This window comes from Schistocerca serialis, chromosome 1 (genome assembly GCF_023864345.2).
Source record: "Schistocerca serialis cubense isolate TAMUIC-IGC-003099 chromosome 1, iqSchSeri2.2, whole genome shotgun sequence".
NCBI lineage: Eukaryota > Metazoa > Arthropoda > Insecta > Orthoptera > Acrididae > Schistocerca > Schistocerca serialis.
The window spans coordinates 1,030,286,346-1,030,301,871 of NC_064638.1; the positions used below are offsets into that span (position 1 = coordinate 1,030,286,346).

The window sequence follows — 15,526 nt, forward strand, 5'->3', positions numbered from 1 at the left end:
TTCAGTATTTCAAGGCCTATCCACTGTGCCAACTTACAACTAAATCTGAGGGGGGTGCGATGGGGAGGTTCCCTTGTTAGCAGCTGATTAAATAATAGTTGACAGTATTTGTTTACACACCTTCCCCATTAAGAAAGATCTTTGTTGTTACTGTGTTTCTTTCTCAGTTTAACTTAATAGCGACTTCTGTCGCTTTAACATAATAGTATTATATAATCCCTTTTCTTGATCTGTTTCTGGATCGAACAAGAAAACTGCTTTGGGATATGGTACATTTAAAACAGTGTAGGGACCGCTATATTGAGGGAAAAACTTGTGTGTTTCTTTCTTCAGATTTGAGCTGTAGTGCACTTCCTTAATTACTACCAAGTCGTTCACGTCAGAGTTGGGTGTCGTAGCTTTTTCATTATATTTACGCTCCATTTTTCTGCTGCTTGTTGTGAATTTTCTTTTACAATATCGTCTAAGTTTTCTCGGTGTATGTTATTATCATCCTCTTGCCATTTAAACAATTTCAACAATGGCTCGCCTACGAATATACCTTGCAGTATTTCGATGGAAGATAAACCAGTAGATAAATGTGGGAGTTCATTAAATGTTACTTGGAACTCTGGTATTTTCTTTACCTAGGTTGTATGTCTGCTTGAACAGTATGTCCTACATAACCTACCCAGTTCTTTCATGATATATTTACAATGTTTCGATATTTATGTATGGTTATGCGACGTATTCTTTCCAACGCTAAGAATTTTTTAAAGTTATTACTTGTAAATTGTTTAACTGAGTTAAAAGTTTCTTTGGTTACCCGACATCAGTAAATTAATTTCGCATTTAGTGGATTACTGTAGGGTGTTGGCTTATTTGATCGGATATAAAGTTACATATTTGGACTAGCATTCAACCAGTACATAAGCATATGTAACTCCATCTCTACTGGATGGCAAAGGCCGCTGAAATCAATGCTGTTAAATCATGCAATCCTTTTGGTATAATCGGATACATAGTATAATCTATGCCACCATGATTCTCTTTTACTTTCTGACAGGTCTAGGAAGTTTGTATTGTCTGTGTGTGACTTTTTTTCTCAAACCTGTAAAATAATAACACTTCTCCATATGAGCTATACACTTACGATATCTAAAATGTCCATATACGTTGTATGTGAACGCTGTTAACTATAATTCAACACTTTGGGGCTTTTGATGTTCTCGCCAAAATAATACTTGATCTATTATTTTCCACGAAAGGCTCTCTACAAGGGTAAATGTCCCTGTCGACATTGCTGAAATTTCATTCTGAAACAGCATCAACACTGACGTCGTGCTTTATCCTTCTGGTTAGGATACATACTTCGTCTTGTGTTATTATTCTCGTGTCAGAAACATACATAGGTGAACAGTTAACATGTCGTATAGTCTTTGATGAAAATTTGGCCACTTGCAGTCCATTTTCTGTCGCTTGGTGGAGGTCTTCTGCAATTCATGAAGTTGTACGCAGTCGACACTGAAGTACGTGCTGGACAGTCTGGACTTCTCCACAATCACACTTAACATTGTTTTCTGTACTGTGACCCATCTTGCCAGATTAAACCTTGATCTAGCCACTTCTGACCACAGCTTATTCAAAGATTTCTAGGTCATCCATTCCTCGTCGTGTCCTGGAGGCAGAGTTTCAGAAACTCTTTTCCAACCGGAGGGAAGGGAAGTCTTATCCCTCCAAAGTTGCACCCTGACGCAGCAGCGGTAGTAAGTGCCTTTGATGTTCTAATGAGACACTTTCTTGATTTCAGTCGCTGCGAATGCTGTTCATTCCCATACAGGGGATTAGTTTGTTCTTGTTCCACTTACTTTCTTTCCTTCTTCGCCGCAATTACTCTTCAATTGGGAACTGGTGCTATTCCTAACACTCCGTCTTCAGGCCACAAGTGGCCCATCGGGACCGTCCGACTGTCGTGTCACCCTCAGTTGAGGATGTGGATTGGAGAGGCGTGTGGTCTGGTGCTATTCCTGCATGGTGGTAAATCCATTCGACAGGAATAGATTTCCAGCACTCTGTTATCATCCTGCAGATGTCCTTGAGAGCTACACCTACTTATTTGGTATCCGATGAATTATAACAAATAGGAAAGAGTACTCTGCTGCAGAATAGGCTAAAGCAAACGCAGAGGTTCGGACGGTTTCAAGTTGACTGCCCCACTATAATTGCCAGTTGTTTCTGGTGGAAAGTTTCAACTTGCAATTCATGCAGTGTCTCTTGAAGGTAAGAGATGTATCCAGCGTCACTGCTAAGTATTTTAGGGTGTAGCAATGTTGTAACTCAACTTCTGACCATACTGTCATCAACTTACGAATAGCTTCCCTATTTCTCAAATGAAAAGCACACACTTGAGTCTCTGAGGGGTTTAGTTTAATCTGATTTGTGCTATAGTATCTTGATAGATCTTCAAGGGCATTCGTGAGGGTGTTCTCCACTGATTCAAAGTCTGAGTTCTGAGTGGCAAGAGCAAGGTCATCAGCATACAAGAAACTCCTGGTGTTGGGGCCTATAGGTTGGTCGTATGTATACACGTGTATAAGAAATTCGTAGTAAATGTAACACCGGGTCCTTTAGTTCGCCTTATTTCGTTCATTCATAATGGAAATCTAGATAAAGCATCTGGTACCCGATTCTGACTTCTTTAATGTATTTAATTTCAATATCAAATTGTTGGAAAAAAGTACCCAGGGCATCAACGTGCGATGTGATAATCTACTCTCCATTAAGAAGGTGATGATCTACATAGACTACCAAATAGGATCCCCAAAGTAATGTTTCAAACTTTTGTGTACTCCGTAGTAAGGCAAGTAACCCTTTTTCAGTGGCTCGCATTGATCCATGCTCATATTTGCAAAAGAAATAGTTCTATGTTCACCTAGTTCTTGGTTCCATTCACCCTGAAATAACTCTGCAGCTATTTCATATTCTGAGGCGTCAGTAGATAGTTTAAAAGGTTCAGTTATCACTGGGTGTTTTAAAAAATGGTTCAAATGGCTCTAAGCACTATGGGACTTAACATCTGAGGTCACTAGTCCCCTAGAACTTAGAACTACTTAAACCTAACTAACGTAAGGACATCACACACATCCATGCCCGAGGCAGGATTCGAGCCTGCGACCGTAGCGGTCGCGCTGTTCCAAACTGAAGAGCCTAGAACCGCTCGGTCACTGCGGTCGGCCTGGGTGTTTTAAAATGGAAGAATTGACCAAGGCATCTTTTATATCCTGGAAAGCTCTGGATGTATTATCGTTCCACACCCATATCGCTCTTCGCTTAAGTAGAGCTAGAAGACACGGTTCATTCATTACTTGACCTTGCATGTACTTTCTATAAAATTCGGCTAAACCTTGAAACATTATGTGTTTCACGTATCTTGGTTCTCGACGCTCCTTGATTGCTGAAATTCTTACAGGGTCAGGTTTAATAGCGTTCACTCCCACAAGATATCCTAGGAACTTCAGCTCTTCACTACCAAAATGTGACTTAGACTGCTAGAGCTTTCCGACTAACGACTTGTACCAAATTATTAAATGATGACTGAACACGTATTTTCACTTTCAATCATCCGTGTTCAGATGTTTGTTTCGTAGCTGCATGTACAATTCACTCCAATAACGTGTCGCTAATACAATCTTTCTCTATGAGAATAAAAGAAGAGCGCTCGATCTAACAGTAATACTAAGGCCTTCTTACATTACATTAGAAACCATCATTTGTTTTTCTCCTAAGAGATTCTGTAATAACGTCATAATCCCATTTATCGTGCGAGCGTCTCCTGGGTGCATGGACTGCATACCAGACGACCAGCATTCTCCTGACTTCACGCTACGGCCACGTCTTTACTCGTACTACTGCTGTGGCGACAGGAAGTGTCAGACCGCAAATAAACCAGGGAATCCCCACGTACATACGTCACTGCCAAAAACAGCGAAGACGTGAGCGCCAGTAGAGTTGAAGTCTTCGCAAGGTTTCATTGGGTCCTAGGGCAGGAAAGTGCTGTGAGGTGTCTGCGGGTTCTCGGTAGAGTTTCGCAACACGAGGGCCTCGTCTGCTAACGGCTCCCTGTTTAGCTCACCTCTCAAGCTGTTCGTTGCCGATACAGCACGCACCGAAAGCAAAGGCGTCTGTCCGCGTGTTTTCAAGCTGGCAATACGGTTGGACGTGAAGGCAGCTAAAAGAAGCGTGATGTGGAGAAGAGAGAAACGAGAAATACGGTGTTTGGAGTGCATATCTGCTTTTGCACGTTTTATTACCTGCATGAATAGAACGTGACGTACTATTACGGAACTCTGGAGTTGTTTAAAGCAGACAACAGTAAGCTGTGATTTTTAGGAATAATGCAGGAGAGGACCAGCAGTTACGATATTACCCTTACCAGCGATGAAAACTTCTTGAAAAACTCAGTGAGGAATGAGAGACAGTATCCTTTTGTAAATTTAAAACTGCCTGAAATAAAATGGAATGCGGTCAAATTAGATTAGGAAATGAGACGTTAAAGGCAGTAGACCAATTTCGCTGTTGGAACAGCAGATTAATTCTCAATGACGGATTACAATGGATATAAATGTATCGAAAGCTTTAAGGAAAATAGAAGCGTCTGGTGATTGTATACAGTAAAGGTTTAGGAAGACTTTTCTGAAAATATTTGCCTGGGATGCAGCGCTAATGGAAATGAAAACTGGACGACGAACAATAGAGAAACTTTTGAATTGTGTAGTTATAAAAAAAAATTCCGAAGTATAGATACGCACATGGATACCCAAGGAGGCGTTAATGAATCGTATCAGGGACAAAAGGAATTTATGGCACAACTTGCCTGACAGAAGGGATAGTTTGCTAAGACAGGTCGTGAGGCATCAAATAATAATTGATTTAGTAATGGAGGGAAGTGCGAGAGTAAAAAATTATGAAGGGAGACCATGATTCAATACTTTAAGCAACTTCAAATGGATGTAACTTGCGGTAACTATGCAGAATTGAAGAGGCTTTCACAGGATAGATTCGCACGGAGAGCTCCATCAAACCGGTCTCCTAACTGCAAGCAACATAACCAACAACCGTTGAACCGGAAAGAAACGGGAAGTGCAAGGATAGGTATGAGGTGGGCGGGGGTGGGGAGACATCACACAGTCTCTGACACAGTACAAACATAGAGGACAAAAGGAAGAGTTGGTGTGAAGTGAAAGAACGCGACAATGCCTTAATAAGCCTGAGACTAAGAGTGCTTTTGTGGGAGATAAAATTAGTGTAGATCTCCTTAAATAAGAAGGATAAAATTAAAGTTTCGATCCTCCAATTAATGTTCATGTGTCGAAGGATAAAAGTTCCAAAAGAACAGAATACTTAGAGAGTTCCATCACTCTTTGAGAACACCTAAAAATACAATACTAATAATTACACGGCTTAAGTGTATGGAATTATGGAAATAAAATTACAATGCCTTATTGATAACCGATACCATGATCAGTGAAGGGGGAACAAGTTTTATCAGAGACATGTCTTGTATAGACATAGTGTTTCGAATTCATACGAAATCTGTGATTTTTTCTAGACTTTACTAAGATCTCTACTAGAGTAAGTCTTCCAAAACTGTAGAGTATATTAGAAGGGAGAGGATTTGAAAGTACTTAATGTATGTCGTCAAAACTGTGTAGAAGAACATCGATGCTTTAAGTATTGGTACCGTGATCACAGAACCACTAAGTATTAACGAAATGATTAGTATTGCCTGTCACTTGTTCATTTCGGTCTGTATCTACATGATGTAATCAAGAGACGGGAGAGCTTGAAGGTACAGAGCAAATTTGACCTATCATTCTACTCAACACCCTTCTCGTGGTTGACGAGGGACAGTTCTAGGTGTCTCCTACAAAGATGTGTTCACATGATCGGTATCTCTCCATGTGTGTGATGTCATTAGGTTAGTTAGGTTTAAGTAGTTCTAAGTTCTATGGGACTGATGACCTCAGAAGCTAAGTCCCATAGTACTCAGAGCCATTTGAACTATTTGAACCCTAAGTGAGTTATGGCGAATCCTGGGATGACTTCTCAGAATAGGGCACGGTCTATTACTTCCCCATCCATGACTAATTAAAGTTTGTCGTTCTTCTACAATGACGTCAGCATCAACAGGACGTTGAACCAATTCCTTTGCTTCCGGACTTTCAACATATTCTAGTTATTCCTACAGGTGATGGCGCCGCAACGTAAACTTCTCCTGTTCTCTATGCCTGAATCATGTTATCATACTGTATTACTAACTGTGGCGTACTAGCACGCCTCTGGCAGTCGATATGAGACGGACTTCCTGCATCGGTGCTACGGCGCTTGTTATCTCTGGCCGAAGCGGAAGTAAGGCAGCTTTGGCTGGTGTACGCTCTAGGTAACGACTCTGCCTACAAACGACTAAGGGAATACAGGGTCCTGTTGAGTGCCTTGGAATGGACGCTGCGTAATCGCCAGCAATGAATATAACCTGTCTGATTCCCATTTTATAGCTACTGCGTGTGGAGTAAGATATTCGCGCACATGCTATCCCCCTCATGCTCCACTTGGAGCGGATGCGAAAGGCACAGGATCACATTAGCATGCTGCTCAGCTGAGCTGCAAGAGGTCGATCATGTGTGTGAGCTACTTTCTTTGGTCGGTCATTGTGGTTCGTATGGCATTGTTTTCTTTCTGGTATCCTTGCCGCGCGGGGTAGTCGCGCAGTCCGAGGGGCCTTGCCACAGTTCGCGCAGCTCCCTCCGTCGGAGGTTTGAGTCCTCCCTCGGGCATGGTTGTGTGTGTTATTCTTAGCGTAAGTTAGATTAAGTAGTGTGTAAGCCTAGCGACCGATGTCCTCAGCAGTTTGGTCCCATCGGAACTTACCACAAAATTTGGTGTCCTTTATGCCATGTTTGTGTCATTCCCTTCACTTGTGATAGTATTCCCTCCAAGCGGGAGCCAGTGTCCTTGTTAAACTCTGTGTGTGAGTGTTTTTTCCTTGAATTCTTTCGTCTCCGATACAAGAGAAAGGCCAGTTTTGCAATGTTAACTTAATTCTTGTTCGTCTCTGTTTTAGAACTTAGTGTTAAGTTTGGCTTTTAAGTGGTGCAAAGGGATGTAAGGTTTTATAGAGATGTTAAATTCTGCAGTTTTTCGCCATTCCAGTACTGTTAAATATTTATTGCTCTGGTAGTGCTGAGGCTGTCTATCAGATAGTTCGATATGAGCCATTGATATCAGGGTGCCACCATTTGATTCCTTTAACTTTAGAGGGCCAGTTGCGCTAAGGTTTTGTAAACACATCGATGTGTGTCAATCTAATTGATGGATATGCCATGAGCGTTTTTTGTGCAGATTTTTTGCGTTAAGATTTGCTTTAAAGAATTTGATGGTTGCTCGTAAATGCCTTCATGATTCACAGCGAAAAGTTACCACTGGTCGTGAACTTGGTGTTATTATAAATTTAAATATTTGCCATAAAGTTCTTTGTCTTCATATTCGTCACTGGCCACTCAGTTTTGTTATCACATTTTGCGAATCATTGAGCCTTAATAGTATAATTATGTGTGGCTGAGTTTACTTATTTGTTCTTTTTTTAAATGTAATGCGCTTGACAGATTACAGCTGTACGCAGAATGAGGTATGTAGGACAGGCCACCTGCGATATATTCAGAAATTATAAATACATCGAGGTGCGGTTTCCGCTAATTTATAGCGGACGATTTGGTTACTTACCTGACGTTAGCAATTTATTTTTATCGTTTATAGTCGCCGAATTACGACGCCGACATTTTTAAAAAAATAAATAAAACCATGTTCTTTTTTCTGTAATATTTGAAAGAAGCACCTAAGAGCACTTCAATGACCTATCATCTATGGGACTTGATCAAATAGTATCAAGATAACTATGCCGCAAACCTCTATTCCACCATCAGGAAAAAGGGATCCATAAACGTCTGCCTTCCAAATGGAAACAAACATATAATTCAGGTATGGTTGTCGTGTTTACCTGTGCACTCGAAGCCCGTTAGTCTGTGTTCTGCTATTGTAGCAATCAGATAACTTGCTCTTAATGCTATTGACTCATTCGCAATGTGTATGATAGTCGAAGAAGTGAATGGCGATTATCGCGAATGCCGCCAAACTATTAGAGCAGCGATGCGGTTTTGTGGTGAAGAGTACCCAGAATGTGCTAAGCATTCAGGAGTATCTTTGCAAACGAAGACAACGTGTAGTATTGTTTCTGCAGAATCACTTTTTAGCGTGCAGCAATGCTCAGGGTTGACATCTCCAGCTCTTGGTGGGACAGCCATGATAATAAATACATGAACCATACCTGAGTTACATACTTCCTTACATTTGGTATCATACGACAGAAGTCTGAGGAGCCTCTTCTCCTCAGGGCGAGAAAATGGTTTGCGGCGCTGTTATGTTGATACTGTTTGATCAAGTCCCGAACATATTATGTCACTGTAGTTCTCTTAGAAGCTTCTTTCAAATTCCACAGAAAAAGAACATGGCTACATTAGAAAAAAAAGTCGGCTTCGTAATGCGGCGTCTATAAACGATAAAAATAGCTTGAAAAAGTCAGGAAGTACGCTTATTGTCCACTGATACTAGGCGAAAACCGCACCTCGATACATTAAATCGTTCTGGATACATTAAGGGTTGTTTGTCTTACTTGCCTCACCCGCTATATTTTGGTACAATTTTTTAGATCAAAGATTAAAGTTATTCTATGATCAGATGTGATCGAATATATTTCGTGATCGAACTGTTGTTGTCAGCCAAGATGAAATCGCTCTTACAATTAAGCTTAATGTTCACATTTTGTTTCTATTAATAAATAATGAATTGACATTGACATTTGTCCAGTAAAACCATCAGCACCTTCCCACACCCACAGTATGGTCAATTTAAGTAAACTTCAGAAGGCTGATTACTTAGGTTTTATAACGGAAGTCTCCACCACGTTGCAGAAACTGTACATTGGGGCGCTTAATTCACTTCCAGATAGTCCTGAAAACTGTGCATATGGGGTTATGGGGGTTTAAATGAAAGTCAGCTCCAGAAATATCTTCCTTTTGAGAGTCGTATATTTTCTCAAATATAATTACACGGGCATTCATCAGAGAACAACAACACAACTGAACTTTATTTGGTTTAACATGCAGCAATGCTTATACACTTTCTTGACAATACATGCTCTTTTGGTCTCATTGTTTATAATGTAGATATATCGAATTACAATTAGAAAGTGTCATTAGAAAATACATACCATACGATCATTTTATTTCACTACTAAATATTCTGCCAATACAATTTTGAAGTAACCAATTGTTGTTTTACAATGAACACAGTTCAAGAATTGATTTTTATGTTTTGAGACGAAAAAAGTGATGAAATGCGGTTAACAATACATGACACTAAATTACATATTCCTTTTGTGCTAGCATAAGTTGGAGAACTTCATAGACTGTGAAACAAGATTACAAGCTTCACGTTTTATACAAAAACTTTGTCAGAATCTCAAGAAGGTCATTTGTTTATGTTAGATATGTCTAGAAGGAGTAATTACAAAATTAATTACGTATCTTCTGAGTCTGGCATTTTTAATAATTCCCTAAGATAGTACGTGAGTTTAATTGCATCTGATGTCGTGAAATATTTCAAATTGTTAACTTGGCTTTATATGAAATAATTTGATTTTGGTGATTAATTTGTTCACAAGTTGTGAAATTTGATGCTAACATTATTATGACATCTTCACTTATAGTTTTCAAAAGATACATAATTAGGTTTCTTATAACCATTATCAAAGTGCTGATTCTGAAATAAAGCATTACTTGTAATTACAGACACTGATTAGTTACTTTTACCTTGTAGGCTGGTAAGCTAGTTATGCTACGTAGTGTACATAATATATGCATTAACATCTGATCATAAATTATGATCAAAAGATGTTTCATTACATTCTGTCTTCCATGTAATGTGGTTCAGGTGGTGTTCCGGAAAGCTACCTTGAGTGGTACAGAACAGTTCATAGTGTCCCTCATTAAGTCCTATTACAACGCCTACTGGATTTAGTTTAGCTTTAGATAGAAATATTCACACCCGATTGTCTTCCGATATTGGCTTTCTCTCCGATCGAAGAGCGTTAGCATTATGTGAGGCAGCTTTTGATACAGCATCCTAACGATACACTGCCTGTGCAGGCGGAGACGCCCCTCAACAACTGCTTGCCAAGCAATGGACACCAGCGTCGCGTCGTCCGCGAACCAGTGGCCGCGCCGGGGCGGCTCCAGTCGGAGCGGCTGCAGAGGTCCACCGCACCAACGCCTCCTGCTGGTGACGTCACAGCGTCCGTGGCGGCCGGCGAGCCACCCGCTCTGGAGCTGCCGCCGGTGGACCCTATCATCTGCCGGCGTCTCGAGAAGCTGCGGACCCAGGACCCGCTGGACGTCGTCAACGACATCAGGTACGCGGCGTCACCTCGGCACTGCCACACTTGGCGACTCGTCTAGTCATACACACACTGAAGTCGAAAAACTTGCGAATATGACTTGCGCGGGACGTTTCCAAACGTCGTCGTTGTTGTTAAGCGTGATTCGTGTGGCAGTAATGAACAGAGTTTGAAGGAAATGCGCCACGAAACCAAGTGCTGACTGGTAGCTGAAGTCATTTCATTCGGCACAGTGAATCACAAAAAAATGAGACTAGTGTCGTCATTAAACAGTTCTACAATGAGAGGAATGACCTAGCACCACTACACTACCGAAATGATTAGTCACGTGCAGTGGATATTACCACATGGCCCGTTATCTGTGAGGCAAGTGACTAACGAAATCCTATAGAAGGGTATTAAAGGCGCACCAATTACCACAGCTGTGTACTGTGATGCTGCTCTGCAGAGTATTGATTCGTACAGCAATGTACACACATCAGCAGATGGCGGAAATGTTTGTCATTCACGCGGCAGGCATGAGTCAATGGGAAACAGCAGTAGAATACCACAGGTGACAACCAAACCAACGTAGGTCTAATCCCAAAATGATTGGCCGTTTGTGGAAGGGTTTGTGTTCCGAACCACCCTACAGCAATGGGACCACAAAATCAGCAGTCATGTTGGCTCATAGTGATTCCGACACGGTCAACAAGGTAGGTGGCACAGAAATGCGACACCAGCCAACCGTCGATGTCTAGGATAATGTCCTCTAATCATTCCCATCCTTGCTGAATCCACTTTGTGCAAGAACTCCATGGTGATTATCCTGACGGGCAGGTACAATTCTGCGAATGGTTTCAAGAAAGACGCACTTGTCAGCGGTACCTTGAAGCTGACTTTTCTCCAGCTTTGAAGCTAGTTCCCAATTGAATGCTAGGATGAAAGGACATAACGCTTCAATTGGGTAAACGACAATCCCCGTCTCGCTGCAGCGCGGGGTAGCCGTGCGGTCTAGGCGCCTTGCCACGGTACGCGCGGCTACCCCCGTCGGAGGTTCGAGTCCTCCCTCGGGCGTGGGTGTGTATGTGTTGTCCTTAGCCTAAGTTAGTTCAAGTTAGATTAAGTAGAGTGTAAGCCTAGGGACCGATGACCTTAGCAGTTTAGTCCCACAGTAAGTTACCACAAATTTCCCAAAAAATTTTTCCCGTCTCGCTGCCGAGGCATACACTCAGACTAACATTAGGTTAAATGTGTGGTGCGGCATACATGATGATATTCTCATTGATTGGTCCCATATTCTTTAATAGCAAGCTCATTGCAGCACGCTACAGACATCATCTCGAGGAAACATTACCATCCTATTTGGACAACCTGCCTGACGAACGGGGATGTAGGTTTTTTCCTCACAGCGGTATGGAACTGCTCCATCTTCAGACGACGCGTCCGCCGACTTTTGGATGAGGTTTCTCCTGGGAGTTGGACTGCTAGACGTGTCTGGTAGAATTGCCACCTAGGTCGTCAGACTTAACGCCAGTGGACTTTTTCCTTTGGGGTGCACTTCAAGTCTACAGTGTACACGAACAAACCAAGAACATTAATTGACGTGCAGGAGAATATCACCAGAACTAACAGAGAAATACCAACAGTCAGTACACAGCAGTGTCCGTTCCCGTGTTCAGATGAGTTGTCTACAGGGCGACATTCAGTTTGCGTTAGAGGAGCATGCGAACAACTGACCGTGGGTGGCGGTTGCACTGTACTATTAAGTTTCAAGTTGTCAGTCACCGATGACCTAACATTTTGTTTGTACCGATTAAAGCGCATCTGTAGCATGCGCTTTCTCTTGTATTGTAGCAATATCCACCAATTACGACTTTGTCCTAAGGGCCAAGTAATATAAACTTTGTCCTATGGGACATGAATTTTGAATTACCCTGTATATACCGTAAAGCAAGACTACAGAGTGAAAGTCGACTAGAAAGCTGAGAAAGTGGGGCACTAAAACCTAGGAATGAAGAATCTGTGTGGCCTAAAGCCACGACAGGTGCTGAGTGTTGACCTAAAGCGTATCTGGAAGAGTGTTACTACTCTGTGTTTGACAATGTTTAATGGCAAGCACCGGACGATTGCTCCGGGTAGTGGACACAACCAATATGTTAACAGCAGGAAAAGAAGTCGACAAAGACCGACGAGAATGTATCGAACAGGGGAAAGGCTGTTTTGTCAGCCAATAAGGTGAAGTTTTTTTTTTTTTTTTGCTTTAATATTGATTACTTGGGAAACGGAAAATCCATAACTGGGGGTTGTAATGCTACATTGTTTGGGATGCTATTTGAATAAAAAAACAATCACGATTGGTACACAAAAAGGTGCTCTTGGCCATGAATATGCTCCGTCCAACATGCAGAAGTCACAAAGGCAAATGTGTATTCTCTGTGCTCAGAAACGATTCCTCCTGGACACTATTCTACAAATTTACAAAATTGCATGTGATGGTGCTTCAGATTGAATCCTCATCCATCCTATTTTCAAAATTTAGATCTAACTGTCTTTATCAGATTCACCAATCTAAAAATTTAGCTTAGTAGGAAAAACATGCATAAAAAGTTGTCGTTATTCTGTCAGTATTCTGTGGAGTTTGACGCAAATTATGTTCCGCGTGATATAAATAAAAAAATGAAAACTCTTTGGACCAAACGTATAGATATGCATGGAGACTATGGTTTCCAAACGAACCAACTAAAATGACTTGGAATCATTTTCTGCCTTTCTACAAAGCTGCTGTGGTGTGGTAGTAGATATCCTGTAGCAAGTCGTGTTAAAATAAGCCCGGAAGAATGAGTTCTCAATCTGACGGGCCATATGAGATTTTGTCAGCAAGATGACATCAGACTCATAGCGTGTTAGCGGAAGCAGATATTGCAGCAGAGCCTAATAAAACAGCAAAGGTTTTGGTTTCGTGTGCTGATCAGCTGGGAAATATATGGGTACGAATAATAATAAATACAACAGCATAATTTAGACTAAAGAGAGTGCAATAGAGTTCCAATGCGTGGATTAAATTATAAATAGTATTGAAAATTGTGACAAATAGTGCAAAAATGTATGGTTTAAATGGAATAGTGTATACATGGTAAATAAATATGCATCCATATATGCTGAAGAGCCGAAGAAACTGGTACACCTGCTTAATATCGTGTAGGGCTCCCGCGAGCACGCGGAAGTGCCGCAACACGACGTGGCATAGACTCGACTAATGTCTGAAGTAGTGCTGGAGGGAACTGACACCATGAATCCTGCAGGGCTGTCCATAAATTCGTAAGAGGACGACAGGGTGGAGATGTCTTCTGAACAGCACGTTGCAAGGCATCCCGGATATGATCAATAATGTTCATGTTTGAGGTGTCTGGTGGCCTACAGGAGTGTTTAAACTCAGAAAAGTGTTCCTGAGGCCACTCTGTAGCAATTCTGGACGTGTGGGGTGTAGCATTGTCGTGCTGGAATTGCCGTAAGTCCGTTGCAATGCAAAATGGACATGAATGGATGCAGGTGATCAGACAGGATTGTTACGTACGTGTCACATATTAGAGTCGTACCTAGACTTATCAGGGGTCCCATATCACTCCAACCACACACGCCCCACCCCATTACAGAGTCTCCACCAGCTTGAACAGTCCGTTGCTGACATGCAGGATCCATGGATTCATCAGGTTGTCTCCATACCCATACACGTCCTTCAGCTCGATACAATTTGAAACGAGACTCGTTCGATCAGGCAATATGTTTCCAGTCAACAACAGTCCAATGTCGGTGTTGACGGGCCCAGGCGAGGAGTAAAGCTTTGTGTCGTAGTCATCAAGAGTACACGAGTGGGGCTTCAGCTCCGAAAGCCCATATCTATGTTGTTTCGGTGAATGGTTCGCGCGATGATATTTGTCGATGGCCCACCATTGAAAACTGCAGCAATTTGCGGAAGGGTTGCAATTCTGTCACATCGAACAATTCTCTTCAGTCGTCGTCGGTCCAGTTCTTACAGGATCTTTTTCCGGCCGCAGCGATGTCGGATATTTGATGTTTTACCGGATTCCTGATATTCACGGTACACTCGTAAAATGATCATACAGGAAAATCCCAACTTCATTGCTTCCTCGTAGAGGGTATGTTCCATCTCTCGTGCGCCGACTATAACACTACGTTCAAACTCACTTAAATCTTGATAACCTGCCATTGCAGGAGCAGTAGCCGATCTAACAATTTCGCCAGACACTTGTCTTACATAGGCGTTACCGACAGCAGCACCGTATTCTGCCTGTTTACATATCTCTGTATATGAATACGCATGCCTATACCAGTTTCTTTGGCGCTTCAGTGTAGTTTTGATAATTGAGAGAGAGCAGTTATTGCAGAAAAATGGTTCAAATGGCTCTGAGCACTATGGGACTTAACATCTGAGGTCATCAGTCCCCTAGAACTTAGAACTACTTAAACCTAACTAACCTAAGGACATTACACACACCAATGCCCGAGGCAGGATTCGAACCTGCGATTTTAGCGGTCGCGCGGTTCCAGACTGTAGCTCCTAGAACCGCTCGGCCACCCCGGCCGGCGCAGTTATTGCAGTCACACCTGAGTTATTAGGTTGGTGTATAAGTTCTTAGCCTTTTTGTTTTGCATGTTGGCATTCTGATCGCTATGGGTTTATTTAACGATTGTCATTTTTTATTTGTAGTTCACTGTTTCTATTTGAGTTTACATATTGTCATTTTGTCATTTTGAGGTAGTGAGTGAAACCCTGGACGCTAGGAAGCGGATAAGTCGGACATTTTCGACGTATTCTTCTATTTCAGTTCACTAGTGAGGTGAGAGATGTAGCCGGAAACATTTGAGCCGTGTATTGGGACTACGCCATTGGACAGAGTGCGGCAAGAAAATGGCTTCTTCGTTTTAAGGAGGATTGTTTTGACGTTAGTGATTATTTACGTTCAGGCAGACCTTCGGGGTTTGATAAGGATCGTTTAAACGCATTAATCCTCAGTGATGTACGTCAGCGTAGTCGAG

General features: G+C 41.9%; 1 protein-coding gene across 1 annotated transcript in view; it reads left to right on the forward strand.

The window, feature by feature from the left end:
* LOC126413955 (protein unc-13 homolog 4B-like) overlaps nt 1–15,526 on the forward strand; it is a 176,763-nt gene that overhangs the window by 60,165 nt on the left and 101,072 nt on the right. The window contains exon 3 of the mRNA XM_050083307.1: nt 10,239–10,501. Within this exon, the coding sequence (XP_049939264.1) occupies nt 10,239–10,501 (263 nt within the window). The remainder of the gene's footprint in view (nt 1–10,238; nt 10,502–15,526) is intronic.